The 20,008-nt window shown below is 41.2% G+C and overlaps 1 protein-coding gene across 2 annotated transcripts in view; it reads right to left on the reverse strand.

Annotated features, from left to right (window-relative positions):
* Positions 1-1,041: 1,041 nt before the first annotated feature.
* The window catches only part of SSBP1 (single stranded DNA binding protein 1), a 32,302-nt gene continuing 13,335 nt past the window's right edge, over positions 1,042-20,008 (reverse strand). For both annotated transcript variants that reach the window (XM_082256999.1, XM_082257000.1), the window contains exon 7: positions 1,042-1,201. In XM_082256999.1, the coding sequence (XP_082113125.1) occupies positions 1,161-1,201 (41 nt within the window). In that variant the 3' untranslated portion in view covers positions 1,042-1,160. The remainder of the gene's footprint in view (positions 1,202-20,008) is intronic.

Genomic DNA, 20,008 nt, shown 5'->3' on the forward strand with positions numbered 1-20,008 from the left:
TCCATTAAAGGCATGGTTTAGTAGGTTTGGGGTGGAGGAACTTGACTCACCTGCACAGAGTCCTGAACTCAATCCGATAAAAAACCTTCAGGATGAATTAGATTGAAGACTGCGAGCCAGGCCTTCTCGTCAAACATCAGTGCCTGACCGCACAAATGCACTTCTGGAAGAATGGTCAAACATTCCCATAGACACACTCCTAAACCTTGTGGACAGCCTTCCCAGAAGAGTTGAAGCTGTTATAGCTGCAAAGGGTGGGCCAACTCAATATTGAACCGTACGGACTAAGACTGGGATGCCATTAAAGTTCATGTGCGTGTAAAGGCAGGCGTCCCAATACTTTTGGTAATATAGCGTGTGTCAAACCTTAAAAATAAAAACGTTGAAAAACCATGATGCCCAGAATTGTCCTAGGGCAACACTTTAAACAGCATAGATCAGCATAGGCCCATAAAGGGCCACGTTAACGCACATAGGGATGTATAGCTGTTCCGTGCATCCCGGTTCAAGCAGTCCCATTGCTGTCAATTGGAATGCAGCAGCTGCATGGACACAGATACCGCTCCCAATCTAACATCCTTGCGAGTGTACAGCCCTGAACGCACCCAGGAAGCAGCAGCAAAAGGATTAAAGCTTGGTTACGGCTTGAAAAAAAATGTAAATATTTGAGTGTCCAAAGGCTTGCCAGAGTTCTACTTTAAAACAGAACTGTATTTACCATCCTCTGGCAACGACAGATCAAAGCTGTCCCTCATCTCGTTATGCTGGTGATGCTATTTACTCTGCTGTGTCTTTTGGATCCTGTATCACTCATTTCCTCCCAATGGGTTGATGCTTCTGATGTAACTATCGTCTTCATTTACGGTATTTTACAATGAACTGTATAACACCTTAACATTGTATAAATAAAAAAATCCTGCCCTGACAGGTAGAAGACATCAGGAGATGCAGCTATGGTACTGCCCAGTGAGCAACAGACTGCTTATATCTATCCCCGACATAAATGTAGACACGTTCCACTCTACAAACCCAGACACAGCATTTCTTAGAAAATAAGATTTTATTCTCCTGAAGAAAATACAAAGATAACGTTAAATTGAAACACACTTTGTGAAGACCGGAGCTCAACACACAGGGAAAGACAGAGGGTCAAAGGTACATCAAGGCTTCTCCCGCGTATCACTCAGAAATATGATATTATCTGTAAAAAGAAGCGTAAACAGGTAATTAGAAAATGAGTGCAGAATAAAAAAAAAAATAGAAACCACTCTAATCACAATAGAGAGCAATTAGAAACATAGAAGAGTGATAGCAGAAAAACACTGTGATCCATCAAGTCTGCCCCATTTTTTCGTACATTCAGTATATATTAATTTTTTTGGTCTAAATATAGATCTTTATTTGTTCCAAGCATGATTTAATCCACTTACTGTTAACTAACTCACTACCTCTGCTGGAAGTCTGCTCCAAGCATCAACCACTCTTTCAGTAAAATAGAATACTTTCTTCCTATTAGTTTGAAGTCCTTTTCCTATGTTATTGATCTTAGCTTTGTATTGAAAATAACTTATCCCCTTATTGTATTTAGACCCTTTGAGCCGAAGGGTAAAACAAATCTTAATACCTAAGCACAATTGTGCAACTTTGACATCTGTCAGTAAAACTTTACATATCATCACAATCATCCAGGTGGATTATACCTTTTTTTTTCAGGACAAATTGGGCCTTTTTGGTGGTAAATGGTAATAGATATTTTCAGATTTTTTTTAATTATTATTATTATCATCAAAGGAAAACTTGTCCAAAATAGTAAAAAAAAAATTAATTTAGGTGTATGTTTCGTCAGAACAACCCAAATAATTTCTCCTGCTCTTAATGATCGCATCAATATCACATATGTGTATGTTAGTTGTTTGTTCCCATAGTACAGCCCAGAAACAATAGTGCGCAATTTACTTCTTTTTTTTTTTTTTTTTAACCCTACCTAAAAACACGCTAACACTAAATGACACTGATATCAATTGAAAAAAAAAAAAAAAAAACCAACATGTCCCAAAAAAAAACTACTGACCCTGACCTTTGACCCAAACACTAACCCTGGCACTGATCTAGTTCAAACCTTGATCTAGGTATTTTTTTATTTTTTTACACACAGACACACACATTTTTCTCTCTGCAAGGAAAAAGAGATACAATGTATCTCTCTCCTCCTTTCACAGAGAGAGAAAACATGGGGGCGAGATTCACAGTGATTTATCACTCTGGTAGCCGATCAGAGGCTATCACGGCGATCAGGTGACTCAGAATTGGGTGTTCCGGGTCTCGATCGTTAGTAAGGGGCCCAGGGCTCTCGGTGAGACATCATGCGGCATGCTCCCAGCACAAAGGCAGATACGCAAATATGCAACCCCAAGAAAAAAAGCCAAGTCTAGTGGGGCCGCATATTTGTGGAGGGTCGGCATCAAGGGGTCCGCATCAAAGTGTTAAAGGTTTCAATGGTCTCCCCTTTTCCTTCTTTGCTCAAGGCTACTGGAGATCCCTCAAGTGATACCTCCAAGAATTGGTTGCTTGTTTTGCAATCATCTGAAATAATCATTTCACTGCATTGACCAAACTTCCTGCAATGCCTAATCATGGTCCATGTTACAGACTCCAGGAATATCAACCCTATTGCACACCTTTGTGTCATCAGAAAAAAGACATACCGTATCCAGCAAACCTTTAGTTAAATTACTTACATATAGATTAAATAAAACAGGACCTAGTGCAGAGCTTTGTGGTACACACAAAAACTGTTTTCTGTTCCGAATGAACCCCATTTACAACCACACTCTGGTGTCTATCCTTTAGCCAACTGCATATTCACTTAAAATGTAGAGATTTTTAAATGAGATCATTATGTGGAACCATATCAACTAATCTGCTGAAATCAAGACAGGCCATGCCCACACCACCACCCTGGTCCAAAACATTTGTAATATAGTCAAAACATTCAATTAGGGCTCTTTCACACGGAGCGGACCGCATTGCGATCCGCTCCGGCACTTTTTTTTTTTCACGGAGCGGATGACACTTGTGTCATCCGCTCCGTATGTCCGCATATCATCCCATCCGTTTGCGGATGATATACGGACATAATGTAAGTCTATGGGCATTGCCGATGTCAGCGGATGACACCGCTGACATCCGATTTTGCATCCGTTCCGTTTTTTTTAAATGGAACAAAACTAGGGTTCTGTTCCGTTCCAAAAAACGGAACAGAACTGAAAGGACGAAAATTGGATGTCAGCGGATGGTATTCCGCTGACATCCGCAATGCCATTGACTTACATTATGTCCGTATATCATCCGCAAAAAAAATAGGATGATATACGGACATGCGGAACGCCCGTGTGAAAGGGCCCTTAGTCTGACATGATCTGCTAGCAGTAAAGCCATGCTGCTTTGGGTCCAGCAAGTGGTTTGTTTTTTAGTAATCAATGATCTTTCTCTAAGACCCCTTTCACACTTATGCGAAAAAGTCACGTGATTTTTTTCCCCGCCATTTTGACTGGACTTGAAACAATGTCAATGTACCTCAAAACACATCAAAGTCGGACCAAAGTAGAGCAGGGACTACTCTGAAGTCGTTGCGACTTAAAGTCGCACAAATAAGAACGATACTCATTGGAAATCATGGAGTACGACTCGTCATGTGACTCTGCAGTCCCAAGTCGCACAAGTGTGAATGGAGCCTAAGAGTGATTTCATGCATTTTCATGCATGTTAAATTCATTGGCCTTTAATTGCCAGCTTCTACCGTGCTCCTCTTCCAATGAATAAGTACAATATAAGCTGTCTGCCAGTCTTGGGCGTCTTGTTATTAGAAGAGATTGCTTGCCTCTACCGCACAGTGCAGTCCTGTCTGAAAAGGCAAGAGACCAGTTTTTTCTTCACTTGCAGTTAAAGTATAACTAAAAACTTTTTCTTTTTAAGCTTTTTTAACCACTTAAGCCCCGGAAGATTTTACCCCCTTCCTGACCAGGGCCTATTTTGCGATTCGGCACTGCGTGACTTTAACGGACAATTGCGCGATTGTGCAACGCTGTACCTAAACGAATTTGACATCCTTTTTTTCCCACAAACAGAGCTTTCTTTTGGTGGTATTTGATCACCTGTGCGATTTTTTGATCATGTGCTATAAACAAAAAAATAGCGTCAATTTTGCAAAAATAACAATATTTTTCACATTTTTTTTTTATATGAAATTCCCAAAAAAAGTAAAAAAAAAAAAAAATCAAATTTTTTTAACATTTTAGGCCAATTTGTTTTATGCTACATATGTTTGGTAAAAAAAAATCAATCGCAAAAAGCGTATTTTGATTGGTTTGCGCAAAAGTTATTGCGTTTACAAACTAAGGGAAAGATTTTTGTCATTTTTGTTGTTTTTTTTTTTTTTTAACGAGTAATGGCGGCGATCTGCGATTTTTTTTGCGGGACTGCGACATTGCGGTGGACAGATCGGACCCCTGACTGACATTTTTGACACTTTTAGGGTTACCAGTGACATTACTGCAGCAATCAGTGCTATACATATGCACTGTTACTGTAAAAATGACACTGCCAGTGAAGGGGGTAACTTTTTTTGAGAGGGAGATGTTAAGTGTGTCCCCAGGGGCGTGCTTCTAACTGTGATTGGATGTGGCTACTAGTGTAAGAACAGAGATCAACGGTCCTACATAGCAGAACCGTATGATCTCCATTCTTACACAGGGAAGAATGACAGGCGGTTTTGTTTACATTAGCCGCCTGCCTTTCTCCCGCTGTAACGGACAATCGGGCCCGCCGGGCACACGCGCGAGGGGGTCCGGCGACACGCGCTCGCTCCCTAGAGTCTCACAGGCTAGCAATGTAGTCCTACGTCGCTTTGCCTGTGAGGGGCTGACCGCCGCAGTAAATAGTCGTGCGGCGGTCGGCAAGTGGTTACACTTTGGCTAAAGTGGAGAGAGATTAGAGCACCTGTCAGGTTTTTATTGCTGTCTGTGCCCCTTAAAGAAATTCACCCTCTATTTGTCCTGTTTACTAATATCATTGAAAATGAAAATCCCCAAATTTTGGGTTGTCCCTAGAAAAGTAATAGAGGGAAAATCTTCCAATGGGGACACTAGTTCTGGTGACCAAAGGAATTCCTGCCATTTGCAGGGATTTTCTCCCTCTTCCTGTTTGGCTATGGGACAGGAAGGGAAGCGAAATCTCTGCAGAGGGACACAGATGGTGAAAAAAAAAAAAAAAAAAATCTGTCAGAGGTTTATAACCCTCCCTTACACTATACAAAATGAAAAGGAAAAAAAAAAAAAAAAAAAAAAAAAAAAGTTTTGTCCATAGCTCTACTTTAAGTAACACTTACAGGTCTTGTCCTCCCCCTCCCCAGCCTGAGACTGAACAATAAAAAGGAGAAGCAGCAGACAGCGGAGGTTTATCTCTATCTTCTCCTAGAAGCACTGTTGCACACCCTGCATTAAGGTAAAAAATGTCCCAGTAGTAGTATTTCCCCCTCACCCCCACTATATACTTACCCGGGTCTTATCTTGATCCAGTGCTGTGCCCATCTGCAGAAGAGCTGGTCTCTTTTCCTCTTCTCACAGGACACGGTGGCAGTAGCAGGCAATTAAATCCTGTGAGGAGAGAGCTGGGATTAGGGCCAAGCTGCGCTGTGTGTGTCTATTGACGCACACAGCCTGAAATTGGAATGAGCCTGCCCGTTTGTCCCTAAAGAAAGCAGCTTGCTATGGGGGCAGACACAGAAGAGGGGAAGTGGAGAGCACTGGCAGAGGACCCCCGGAAGAGAGTTTCTGGGCCGTTTTGTGCAATACCATTGCACAGAGCAGGTAAATAAAAATTGTTATTTTACAAAAAGAAAAAAAAAACAAGCTTTTACAACCACTTTAAAGTTTGTTTTTAACACTTTCCTGGGAGCCCTTTCGAAGACCGAATATCCAGTCAGTCATTACTGACCTTCCCACCTGCCTAGGTTATGTTTCCAAGTCATTGGCCTATAACTAGTATGCAAGCCATGAGCTCTGTGCAGTAACTTGGAAAGTATTGAAGCCACAGGTCTCCTATTAAATACCAAAGATAAAAACTAACATTTTAAATAAAATCTTCATTTTAAAACAACCTTTTATCCTTTCCTGAAAATGTCCCTTGGCAAGGCGGTATTAATTTTACATTTCTAGGCATGCCATGCTGTACAGTTTTATTTAATAAAAGCACAGCTGTCATTTAAGGAAACTCCAAAGAATACCTACCATATATGAACAGAGCCCCGGGCACCTGCTGTACCTTCACGTGGCCTCAAATTATAGATTAAAAAAAATGCATCAGCTAGATTTGAAATTCAACTTGCAAAATGTGACATACTTTGGTAAGTCAGCCCAGTATAAATATATATATATATATATATATATATATATATATATATATATATATATATAAATAATCAATATATCTACCTACCTATCTTATAACTGGCTGGAATAGTTTTGCACCTGTAAAATCCAACTTAAAGCTGAACTCTAGAAAGGTGCAGAAATTAATGCAGCTCTGTATTCATTGATTTATCGCAAATTTATTTTTAAATGTAAGCAGTGTAACTACCTGAATAGGACCTGGTTCTGCAGACCCCGTACAGAAGAACCCAGTCTGGGAGAAGGAGATGCAGCACAAGGAGCCAATCAGCTGTGCTAAAATGCAAGCAGCATGCTCATCAATCTGCTGCTGCTGCTTCTTTCACTGTAAAAGGCACAGGCTGGACTCTAGAACATACTCAAGAGGCGCCGGGAAATTTTAGGTTTGCATGTGTAGTCACATGAAGGAAAACTTCAAACTAGCTCAATAGCTCTGGCAAGGCAACTTTCTTCGATGTAAAATAAAAGACCAAAAGGTCCACCCTGCGCGTATGTGAAATAAATTAATAATGTAAAAAACTTGAACAATTCCTTAAATACTGCAGCTGCTGCTCATCAACAAGTGAAAAATATGTGGGTATATAAAACACAGCGCTAAAACAGTGTCAATAATCTAAAACAATAAAACTTCTAATGAACCAGTGTTTTTTGCATATACATGAATAAATATGTGTCCAAAAAAATATATAAAAAATTGCAAAAAAAATTAAAAAATATAAATCTATAAATGCAGTGTCAAAAATAAAGTTCCGTGCTAAAAACACAAATGTCCACTGTGAAACTTCTTTAGTGCAAATAGTATACAGAAAGTGCTCCCAAGTGCGTTACGGATGAAATCCACACGTTCCCTCTTCCCCACACGTGAATCCGCTTACCAGATGGTGTGGACCCCTTAAGACCTTATGGTCTTGGGGTCTAGCAGGCTTTAGGGTAAGTGGATGAGCTTGGGTGCCTTCAAGATAGTCTCCCCATATGGATATGCAAATAAGCATACAAAAGACCAAGGGTGCAGTACGTTCCAATAAAGTATAGATCAAATAAATGCAGGAAATACACTCACATTTCCAAGATATTAACAAGCCTTATATCAATAAGAATATCCCCGGCGTCTAGTGGATAGTGTTCCTACCATCCTCCTAGATGTTAAAAGCGGCGTGCGTTCCAACGCTACTTCCGCTTGCGTTCCACTACACCGGAAGTGACGTATCGCGTTCGCTGTAAAGACCGGACATATGTCGACGCGTTTCGCCCCTCCTCGTGGGCGTCATCAAAGACATGTCTTGGATTTCATCCGTAAAGCACTTGGGAGCACTTTCTGTATACTATTTGCACTAAAGAAGTTTCACAGTGGACATTTGTGTTTTTAGCACGGAACTTTATTTTGGACACTGCATTTATAGATTTATATTTTTACATTTTTTACAATTTTTTATATATTTTTTGGACACTTATATTTATTCATGTATATGCAAAAGTCACTGGTTCATTAGAAGTTTTATTTTTTAGATCATTGGATTATTGACACTATTTTAGCGCTGTGTTTATATACCCACAACTTTATTCGAAGGGGCACCCAACAATAGCTCAAACCACAGAAGTACAGAAAGGAGTGTCAAACAAAAACCAGATCATTTTTATTGTTGGTTAAGTCATATAAAAACATTCAACGCGTTCCGAGGGTAATACCACTCCCCCTTCATCCGGACTCAACACAGGATTGAATTTGGATGATAATAATAATGAGAAATAAGTGACTTCCCAAATATTTATTAGAAGCAGTATTGAACTGTCCAAAAGCAGCAACAACTTGACAGCAGCTGCTGAGCAGCAATGCAACCCTCAGACACAAGCTGGGGGAGGGACACCTTTAAGGGTTACAGAACTGCAACACAGAAAAATCAGGTCTCCTTCTCTGGCAGACATGGCTTTATGACAACGTTGAGAAAATCTCAGGACTGGATGGACAGAAAAATAATTCCTGTAGCGGATAAAACAGCTGTATTTTATCTGTGTATTTAACGGCTTGCATTGAGCTTAGGGATCGACCGATTATCAGTTGCCCGATAATCAGCGGCCGATATGCACTTTTTTGAAAGTATCGGTATCTATCACAAACTTGGCCGACATGACCAATATTTTCTTATGGTAGGGCTGCCTCCAGAGGGGAGGGGGGGAAGGGGATTAGAGCGCGGCCTGATTACACAAAGAGCAGGGTTCTTCTGCTTACCCAGCGTGGGCACTCTCATATGAAGTCCGGCCTCCTGGACCGGCTCCTACCAATGATAGACAGCACACTGATGACGTCTAGGAGTCGGGACTTCGTATGAGAGCGCCCGCACCGGGTAAGCAGAAGAGCCCTGCCCTTTGCGTAATCAGTAGGCACTCTAATCCCCATGCACTGGTCACTCTGCATTGGATGGGGGCACTGGTCACTCTGCATTGGATGGGGGCACTGGTCACTCTGCATTGGATGGGGGCACTGGTCACTCTGCATTGGATGGGGGCACTGGTCACTCTGCATTGGATGTGTGATTGAATGTGCAGAATATCGGCCCATATCGGCCGATACCGATACCTTGTGACCAAAGTATCAGTATCGGCCCTGGAAAAACCATATCGGTCTATCCCTAATTGAGTTCAGCTTTAACCACTTCAGCTCTGGAAGATTTTACCCCCTTCACGACGAGTCAATTTTTTGCTGTTTTGCACTGTGCTACGTTAACTGGGGATTGTAACGTGGTACCCAAACAGTACTGCTGCCTCCATGTCTATGAGAAGAGAGAATGAGAAAGAGAGAGAGAGAGAGAGAGAGAGAAGAGCGCCGCTGTTGACGGGCATACTGCTGGATCGAAATAGGACTATTAGGGAGATAAGTGGGCAATACAACTACTAGGACACCTTTTACCTTAATGCAGGGATAACTTTAACAATAACTTTAAGCTATGCCCTGCTGTACATACTACTTCTATTTATTTCACTTCTGTTAAACATGACCAATATGTGAATGGTGGTGACGAGAATCCTATAAAATTAATTTATCTGAAGAGTAGCGATATCACCTGTAATTTTTTCTCTCCAATCAAAGTTTTATTGGTTTTCAAAAATGAAAAACAAGGGGTGTAAATTAGAAGGAAGGAGAGGGGTAAACAAGAAATCATATTGGCATATTATAACACTGATAGAAACAATCAATAGAACCCCAGCTTGTCTCAAAAATGTATTAGGACCTCCTCCCATTGGCAGAAATCGTGACTCAATCTGGGTGTAGTAATTAGCCTGAATACTGGTAGGTATATAGTAAGAAGTAGTGGAAACAATTTCTCAGAAGATATTTATAGGAAAGGAGGAGCCCGAGTTTGATAAATGTTGAGATCAGTGTGATTATATCTAGAAGGATTGTGTGAATTGAGAACGGTGATATAAGAGAAAGGTATAGAAAGTAGAAGGACAGGGGAAAGAGGGCAGAGGATAGGTAAAGAGGAAAGGATGAGATTGTACATAGCAGGGAGGATGATAAAAGAGAGAGGGACAAGTTGTAGGAAAATGTTGGGTTTAAGGGGAAGCACAGGAAGCTTTTAGGAACATTCTTTCCACTGGTAACACAATCAGGGTTACCTGCAAGTTACTAATTCACTTCTGTTAAATATAAACACATATTTGGAGAAGAACAAGGCTTCTTGAATGTGAAAGGGTTAGACCCTCTGTAAGGTTTTCATTGCTGTCTGCAGCTCCACTTGAGAAATTCCCCCTCTCTTTTTGTCTTGGGGACCATTGTCATTGGAAGTGACAGCTGTCACTAGAATAATAGGAAAGGAAAAATCTTCTGATGCGACAGTTGTGTTGGTGACAGCTGTGTAAAGCTGGCCATACAGTATACAATGCGATTGAACAATCTCTTTTACACCCACTGACTGCTATATACTGTAAGGGCCTGCACAGCATATTTGCATATTATGACACTCTTACAGTGCATTCAGAAACTATTCACAGCGCTTCACATTTCCCCATTGTTATGTTACAGCCTTTCCAAAATGGATTAAATTCATTATTTTCACTCAAAATTCTACAAACAATACCCCATAATGACAATGTGAAAGAAGTTTGTTTGCAAATTTATTAAAAATAAAAGACAAAAAAAATCCCATATACATAAGTATTCACAGCCTTTGCTTAATTTTTTGTTGAAGCACCTTTGGCACCAATTACAGCTTCAAGTCTTTTTGAGAATGATGCTACAAGCTTGGCACTCCTATTTTTGAGCAGTTTCTCCCATTCTTCTTTGCAGGACCTCTCAAGCTCCATCAGGTTGGATGGGGAGTGTCAGTGCACAGCGACTTTCAGATCCCTCCAGAGATGTTCAATTGGGTTTAAGTCTGGTCTCTGGCTGGGCCACTCAAGGACATTCACAGAGTTGTCCTGTAGCAACTCCTTTGTTATCTTGGCTCTGTGCTTAGGGTTGTTGTGCTGTTGGAAGATGAACCTTCACCCCAGTCTGAGGTCCAAAGGCACTCAGAAGGTTTTCATCAAAGATGTCTCTGTACAATTCTGCATTTATCTTTCTCTCCATCCTGACTAGTCTCCCAGTTCCTGCTGCCGAAAAACATCCCTCCCCACAGCATGATGCTGCCACCACCATGCTTCACTGTAATGATGGTAGTGGCCAGGTGATGAGCGGTACCTGGTTTCCTCCAGACATGACGCTTGAGTTCAATCTTTGTTTCATGAGACCAGAGAATTTTGTTTTTCATGGTCAGAGTCCTTTTGATACCTTTTGCCAAACTCCAGGTGGGCTGTCATGTGTCACTCTACCATAAAAACCTGATTGATGGAGTGCTGCAGAGATGGATGTTCTACTGAAAGGTTCTCCTCTCTCCCCAGGGAAACGTCAGAGTGACCATCAGGTTCTTGGTCACCTCTAGGACTAAGGCTCCTCTCCCCTAATCGCTCAGTTTGGCCAGGCAGCCCGTTCTAGGAAGAGTCCTGGTGGTTCCAAACTTCTTCTATTTACGAATAATGGAGGCCACTGTGCTCATTTGGACCTTCAAAAGCACCCTTCCCAAGATCTGTGCCTTGATACAATCCTGTCTCGGAGGTCTACAGACAATTCCTTTGACTTCACGGCTTGGTTTGTGCTCTGACACGCAATGTTAACTGTGGGACCATATATAGACAGGTGTGTGCCTTTCCAAATCATGTCCAATCTATTGAATTTACCATAGATGGACTCCAATCAAGTTGTAGAAACATTTCAAGGATGATAAGTGGAAACAGGATGCGCCTGAGCTCAATGGCAATGGCTGTGAATACTTATGTACATAGGATTTTTTTTTGTTTATTTTTAATAAATTTGCAAAGATTTCAAACTTCTTTCACATTGTCATTATGGGATATTGTTTGTAGAATTTTGAGGAAAATAATGAAATTAATCCATTTTGGAATAAGGCTGTAACATAGAAACGCGTGAATACTTTCCGGATGCATAGTACCTCCAGGTGTGCCCTCCTCCAGGGGTGTGAGCTTTAAGCTCAATGTACCCACTGCATCTCTGCAGGTGTCATATTATTTTTCTTCTTCTGCCAAGTCCACAGTCTTTTTGCTTTGCCCCGATGATGTAAATCCAGCACATTTTACTCGGCACCTGGCTCCATTTCTGACATTCTTAATATGCCGGGGCTGTACACTGTCTTTCCCAAGTTCTACAGTAAGCATACAGATTTTTAAAAAAAATGCTAAAAAGGTAAGTAAAAGAGTTTTTTTTGGAATAAGGGGATGTTAAATTATTTTCTACAAAAAGTCCCTACCTGCTGGTGGCACATTTTAGTTTTTAGGGTTTACCATCCCATACTCTAGAGCAGGGATTCTCAAACTACGGCCCTCCAGCTGTTGCGGAACTACACAGCCCATAAGGCATTGTACAACTGACATTCACAGACATGACTAGGCATGATGGGAATTGTAGTTCCTGAACAACTGGAGGGCCGTAGTTTGAAGACCCTTGCTCTAGAGGAGCGTGTCTCCGAACTTTCCAAACAAAGGACCAGTTTATTGCCCTCCAGACTTTTTGGGGAGGGGGGCAGACTGTGGCCAGTATGAGTAGAAAATGCCCTGGGAGTAAAGAGTGCCCCATCATTGGTATTAGTGGGAGGAATACTGTCCCATTGCTGGTATCAGTGGGGGAATAGTGCCTCAAGGGCCAGATAAGGGCAAGCAAAGGGCCACATCTGGCACCCAGACCACTGTTCTAGGGCTTTAACCATCCCATACTTTATCCAAACTCTAAAAAAAAAACAGCTTCAAATATAATTTTGGCCTATTTGTCCATGTGATCATGGTCAGCAAGACAGAAACCGAAAGCGATGGGAAATCCAAAATGTTTATTTGTCAATGGAACAGGAATAGGGGAAGAAATTTCCAATGTGGAAACCTGCTCTGGGTATGTCATTTATGAAATATGACATATATGGGAAGCACTGATACAACTTTTAGTACTGCAACTTTTATGCCTGGTAATGATATGCGACACATCTGCAACATTCTGTTCACACATGAACAGCAGTAACAATTTACACTGGCAAACTCTATGGCAGGTATTTTTAATTTACCAGATTAGCTGTTGACTTTCCCTCCTAGTACAAAATAAATTTTAATTAAATGAACTCCAGGACATCTTATATTTATTTGTGCAGAACATGCCGAGATGAAATGTCTACATGACATCAGACAGTAATCTTGTCGTTCCAAAATAACAAATGTTTTCCTATGAAGAGTTACTTTAAATTAAAATGTTCTGCAGCCAAACTAAACAAGTCCGTGCGGCACACAACTGTCTAGACAGGATCACACTGGTCTGCTATGCTACGGGACATCCGCTCATTTGTACTTTTAGGCAAGTGCTAGAATTCATTAATACTTTTAATAATAGAAAAATAGTGCAGCGCAATCCTAGTGGTAAAATTATAAAATCATGCAGAGTCCCAGTGTTAATAGGTGTCCATATAAACAGATAAAAGTCTCCAGTGTAAAGTGGTCCTAGGGCAATTCCATAAGGTGCTTGTCTCCACGAGTGCTCATGCAATCCCACCACCTGTTCACACTGCCGCTCACCTTAACAAAGAGACCCTACAGGGTCAACCAGCATTTCATCTCAAAATCAAAGCATCCTCACACTTTCTTCCTTAAGCGTAGTAAATGATTACACCTCCGATGCACTGTCAGCTCCTCAAACAATGTTACCAATATGTGTAGGAGACAAGAAAAAACGATCTAATGCTCTCTGTATGCAATCAAGCACTCTTTAATCCATATAAGAAAACAACTCACATTTTTGAAGAAAATAACAGCGCATATCTGCAGAGTTTGCAAGCAGGCGTGCATCAGGTCCACCAACCCGGAAGAGTGAGAGGCGGCCGCGGGTCACGTGACATCCCTCGTACGCGTTACGTCCGTGAAAATAAGCGGGACTTCTTCAGCAAGGGTCACGTACCATACTGCGGACCCGTCTTTTATGACAATATGATCTGCCCACCTCCTGTCTTCAATTAACTAATCAGTATGATTCCAAATGGAAACAGGAAACAGGAAGTGATGTACACCGGAAGTGATGTACACAGGAAGTGATGTACACAGGAAGTGATGTACACAGGAAGTGATGTACACAGGAAGTGATGTAAACTAAGGGCAGGAAGTAAACACTGCATGACCCTTAAGCCAGGACCAGCCTGTATTCTTATATGCAGTGTGTACGGGCAATTTAAAAACTTTCCACAAGAACCAGCTTGTGGAAATACATTAAATACAATTTAATAAATATACTATGCCCAAATTTAAAATAATACATCTTCCCATAATCCAAAGGATTCAATGGGTGGTAATCGTCATTGTGACTCCGGCTAAATCTCAACTCTCCACTGGATGGCGTATCTGAGCATTGCCTAATCATAAATGTGAACAATAAGTGACATATACACAATAATGCACATAAAATTATTAAAATTACAAAATATAAACCGCAATGTGAATACTATAAAAGACAAAGAACAAAACAATAAATATATTCCCTATAAAATATAAAATATAAGAATATGGGAACATTAAAAAGGCAAAAAATATCTCATCGGTCAGAAATAAAACAGTTGAGATCAAACTCAACATTGAGTCCTAATGGCGTTAAAACTTTACATTCAAAAATCCAATAAGACTCCCGTTGACTCAACTGTCTAATAAAATTCCCACCTCTCCAGTGTGGGTGGACTCTCTCTATTCCCCAGAATTGCAACCCACTGGGATTTTTTTGATGGAATTTTTTAAAATGTCTTGAGACACTATGCGTTTCTAAACCTTTACGGATATTAGTGATATGCTCGCCCACCCTGACGTGTAAAGCACGAGAGGTACGTCCTATGTACTGAAGGCGGCATTCACACTGTAACATGTACACCACCCCTTGCGTTTTACAGGTGATCAGATTTTTGATGTTATATGATTTATTAGTAGCAGTAGCTACAAATTCTTTTCGTTTCTTTAGGTTCTTCTTGCAGCTCTTACAGGTAGCACATTTCCCACATGTATAGGTGCCAGAAAGAAAAGAAAAAATATGATTCTCCCTGATACGAGGTGGGTCAACAACCCCAGGCGCGATTTTATCTCGCAGTGAAGGGGCCTTCCGGTAGATAAACTTAGGGAATTCTGTCAGATGGGGTCCTAGAATTTTGTCCTCTTTAAGGATAGGCCAATACTTTTTAACAATACGTTCTACTTTTTTGTAGTGTATATTGTAATCAAAAATTATTCTGTAACCTGGATCCACTGGATTAATTTTGTCTCCATTCAGGAGAGTATCGCGGTTACTCCTTCCCACATCCTCCAATTCTTTTCTAATGGGGTCCTTTTTGTATCCTTTCTCAAGAAAACGCTTTTCCAAAACCTTTGATTGTACTTGATAGTCACTATCCGAAGCGCAATTGCGTCTTAATCTAGTGAATTGTCCCCTTGGAATGTTGCAAAGCCACATCTGGTGGTGACAACTATCCAAGGGGATAAATGCATTCCTATCAGTAGGTTTGAAAAAATTCCTTGTTCTCAAGGCACCTTCGTGTTTATAAATCTCAAGATCGAGAAAGGCAATCTTTTCCTTCTCCAAATTCCATGTTAAAGTGATATTTTTGGTGTTACTATTCAACCTATCCATAAATGTTTGCAGATCTGCCATGTCTCCTTCCCATACCATAAAAATATCATCAATATAACGTCTGTAACAAATAAGTTCCTGTGGTAGGGTGCCAAATACAGCCTCTTCCTCCCAGTGGGCCATGAAAAGATTGGCCACACTGGGAGCAAACTTGGCCCCCATCGCTACTCCCCTTGTTTGGAGGTAGTAGCGATGGTCGTACCAGAAATAATTCCTGTTTAAACAGAAGTTCAAACTTCTGTATAGGAATCTTTTGTGTTTATTAGTCAGAGTTGAAGTGGCTAGGGACCATTTGACTGCTGCTAAAGCGTCCTCATGTCCAATGATAGTGTATAAAGACCCAACGTCTGCTGTAATTAATACACTATCATTGGAACACGGCAAATCATTCAGGAGTTGGATCATATGCTTAGTGTCTCTCAGAAAGGATCTTGTTTCCCTCACAACTGGCTGTAGATAGTAATCAATATACTGGCCCAATCTTGAAGAAATGGAGTCTATTCCATTCACGATTGGGCGGCCAGGGGGGTTATCTGTACTTTTATGAATCTTAGGGAGACAATAGATAATTGGTCTTCTACAAAAAAGGGGATTAAGATACGAAGCCTCTTTATGACTCAATACCCCTTTTCTTTCTCCTTTTGTCACTAGAGAGTTTTTATTTGAATACTTTTAATAATACAGACTCAGTGAAATTAAAGAGGACCTATCACATAAAACTTAAAATTCTCCCATTGACCCTACAGCCTGACTAACAAATGATTTTTACTTTTTAGTTAAACTTTATTTTAGTTAAACTTCATTCACATTAATGTAAAGAGTATTATTTTATTTTTTTGCTGCAGTAAGAGTGAAAGGATTTTGGGGAACTCTTAAAAGGAGGTCCAAGAAACACAAGAATAAAAACAAAAAACAGGATTCACCATTTTTACATTCAGTGCCTGTTCACACTTGTGCGATTGCAAACAGGTGCAACTGCAATGCGAATTTTCAGTGGGAGTTTGCCTTGCCTTTTTCAATATTACCAGCGCAATTGTAATGCGAATTGATTGCGTTGATCATTTTAATTAAAGCGGAGTTCCAGCCTAACCGCACACTCACCTGTCCCACGGTCCAGCGATGCGCCGTCTTCTCCCTCTCTGCTCCGCGGCACCGGCATCACTGATGTGGACACCCAGCTGTGACAGTTTGCAGCTTCACAGCCGGGTACGCACTGCGCATGCGCGAGTTGCGCTATGCGTCGTGATTGGCCGGCAATGTTCTGGGACCTCTGACATGTCCCAGAAGATTGCAGGGAGGGAGGGAGGAGAACTTCCGCTCAGGGCGCCGCGGCGCTCCGAGCGGAAGTGGGAGCGGGTACCTGTCAAAACTAGGTACCCGCTCCCCCCCCCCCAAAAATGACATGCCAAATGTGGCATGTCAGGGGGTTAGGACTATTTAAAGCGGAAGTTCCACTTTTGGGTGGAACTCCGCTTTAAGTTCAAATGTGATTTCTGCTCAGGCCAATCCAAAAAATGTGTGTAAACTTCCTGTGCACTTCCTGGTCTTTTTGGGGAGAGTACTGTCAGTTTGGAGTGTGGTTTGTGTTGTGTAGCGCAGTGTTTTTTTTTTGGCAGGATGTTGCAAATGCCCTTTGTCATGGCAGAAGTTGCTACTGCTGCAGTCCTGATCGAGAAGGACAAAGTTACATAGTAGGTGAGGTTGAATAAAGACAATAGTCCATCCAGTTCAACCTGTGTAGGTGTGTGTGCCTGTAATCATCTCACATAGCCCTTAATGTCATGATCCTTGAGATGCAAGTCTAAGAGTCTTTTGAAAGCCACCATACTTCCCGCAGAAACCACCTCTTGTGGTAGAGAATTCCACAATCTTGTAGCCCTAACCGTAAAGAACCCCCCACGTTGCCTGAGGTTAAAACGCTTCTCCTCTAATCGCATTGTATGCCCTCTTGTCCTCAGGCAATCCCTTCAACTGAATAGCTTTTTTCTAAGCTGAGATCCCCATTGAGATATTTATAAATTGCTATCATGTCCCCCCTCAGGCGTCTCTTCTCCAGGGAGAATAAAACGAGCGATTACAGACGTTCTTCATAGTTAAGGTCCTCCAATCCCCTAATCAGTTTAGTTGCCCTTCTCTGGACTCTCTCCAGCTCCAACACATCCCTCCTGAGGACTGGCGACCAGAACTGGACAGAATACTCCAGATGCGGTCGGACCAGAGTTTTAGTGAGGAGGAGGAGGAGGAGGAGGCTGATGAGAAGCCGAAGTAAGAAGGAAGGGGTGGAGCTGAGGGGAAAAATCTAAATAAAAAAAAAATAAGAATTTGCACATATCTGAACTGATAATGCAAGTCCAGACCGATTTACATTGAGGTCTATGGAGACTAAATTCGCAACGCAGCGCTGTAAACTCGCACATGACCCTTTTCATTATCACATTACATTTGCATCTGAATCGCAAAGCATAGATGTGAATGACCGTCACAAACACAATTTATTTTGGAAAGACATGCGAATCTAGACTTTTTGTAAGCATTGCGTTCGCCGTAAACTCGCACAAGTGTGAACCGGCACTCACAGTTATTTGGCGTCTACAAGAGAAATTCACAGCAGGAAAAGCCACACAATGAACCACGTAAAATTTTTCTTTCCCATTGCTGATACTCCTTTTATACATTTTCTAATCATTCTCTGTCTAAATACTTAGCACTGGCTAGTCTGTGTGTCCTGTATGCTGGACAATGCTGCTGAATCCCATAGAGCAGTGCCCTCATTCTACCTGCATCCATAGCCCCAAGAAGCTGTGGGTCAGAGGAGAATGGCCACCAGTCACAAAGAAAAGGGATTTTGGGTCATGTGAACGCATAGAACAAAAAAAAAAAAAAGAGATTTGTACAGTGATTTATAAGAAAATGTATGCGAGTATAAGCTGTGGGAAAAAAACATTTAACATGTGAAGCCTTTCCTTCTACGTTAATCAAAACGCAGTCAACAGCTCTCTCTGTCAAGTTTAGAGGTTTCCAGTGAAGGGCCTTTTTAATGCTACAGCATGCAAAGCCATTTTGGATATTGTACACATCCAACGCTATGGTAAAACAGTTGAGGGCGTTTTTTTTCTGTTCCAGCATGTGTACAAAGCCAACTCTTTAAATACATGGTTTGATGAGTTAAGTGTGAAGGATCTCAAGTGTCCTGCAGAGAGTCTTGACCTAAACTCTACTGAACACCTTAAGGATGAGAATTAGAATGCTGATTGGGAGTCAGGTCTTCTTATGGAACATCATTACCTGCTCTCCAAAATGCTCTTTCGAACAAATAGGCAGAATTTGACACAAAAACACTCCAAAATGTTGTGAAAAGCCACAAGTGCAGGCTGTTATAACCACAGGGGCAAACTCCATAATAACGCCTATGGTTTTGTAAATGGTAATGGGGTAAGTCACTACTCAGACCCATTCAAATGTGTATGTAAATCTCAGCTTCAGCGTTTTGCTCTTTATAGCAAAGGAGGTAAGGAGACAGATGAAAACATGTGAAAAAAGAAAAAATATGTAATGCCACTAGACATTTAACTTTTTCATGGCCTCTGGTTTTAACAAGATTGCTACAGAGAGGTCTATATTCTGTCGTACTGATAAAAAAAAAAAATAAAAATAAAAAAAAAAAAAAAGGAAAGAATTAGAATCTCTGCTAAGTTTATATTGTTTTCTATGGGAGAGTTTAATTTTCACTTCTTGATTTAGAGGAACACAGGAAAGTCTAGGAACAGGGGTCCCACATTAGGAGATATTTCATGTTCTTCTGTTCTGATAACGTTTGGATTTCCCCCTTACTTTCTTTTCTCATGTTACTAAGTTACTAAGTCTTAAGCCCCGTACACACGTACTGATTGTCGGCCGTAAATATTCGGCCGCCGAACGATCGGCCGATTGTTCACCGGGCATTAAAATTTTTGTTGGCCAACACCAGAACGGCCGATTGTTCGCCAGTCAGTACAGATTTCGGCCGACAGACAGCAGATTAGCAAGACTGGGCATGCTCAGAGAAGAAAAAAGACAAGGAAAGTTAACCATCACATGACATCACTTCTGCAGTCGGCTGTTGTTGGCCGACAAAATTCGTGTGCAGTCTTTTGCAGTTTTCAACAGACACGACAGCCCTGGACAAAAGACGGCCGATCGTTCGGCCGACGATCGGTACGTGTGTACGGGGCTTTACCCAACAGATGTTGTTACCCTTTTCCACACTGTCAAAAAACTTTGTCTAGGGTTTTCTTTAAACTGAAACAAACACTTTTCTTTAAAGTGGTTGTAAAGTCTGAAGGTTTTCTTTATCTTAATGCATTCAGATAAAAAGCCTTCTGTGTGCAGCAGCCCC

Source organism: Pelophylax lessonae, assembly GCF_965119305.1.
Source record: "Pelophylax lessonae genome assembly, chromosome: 4".
Taxonomy (NCBI): Eukaryota; Metazoa; Chordata; class Amphibia; order Anura; family Ranidae; genus Pelophylax; species Pelophylax lessonae.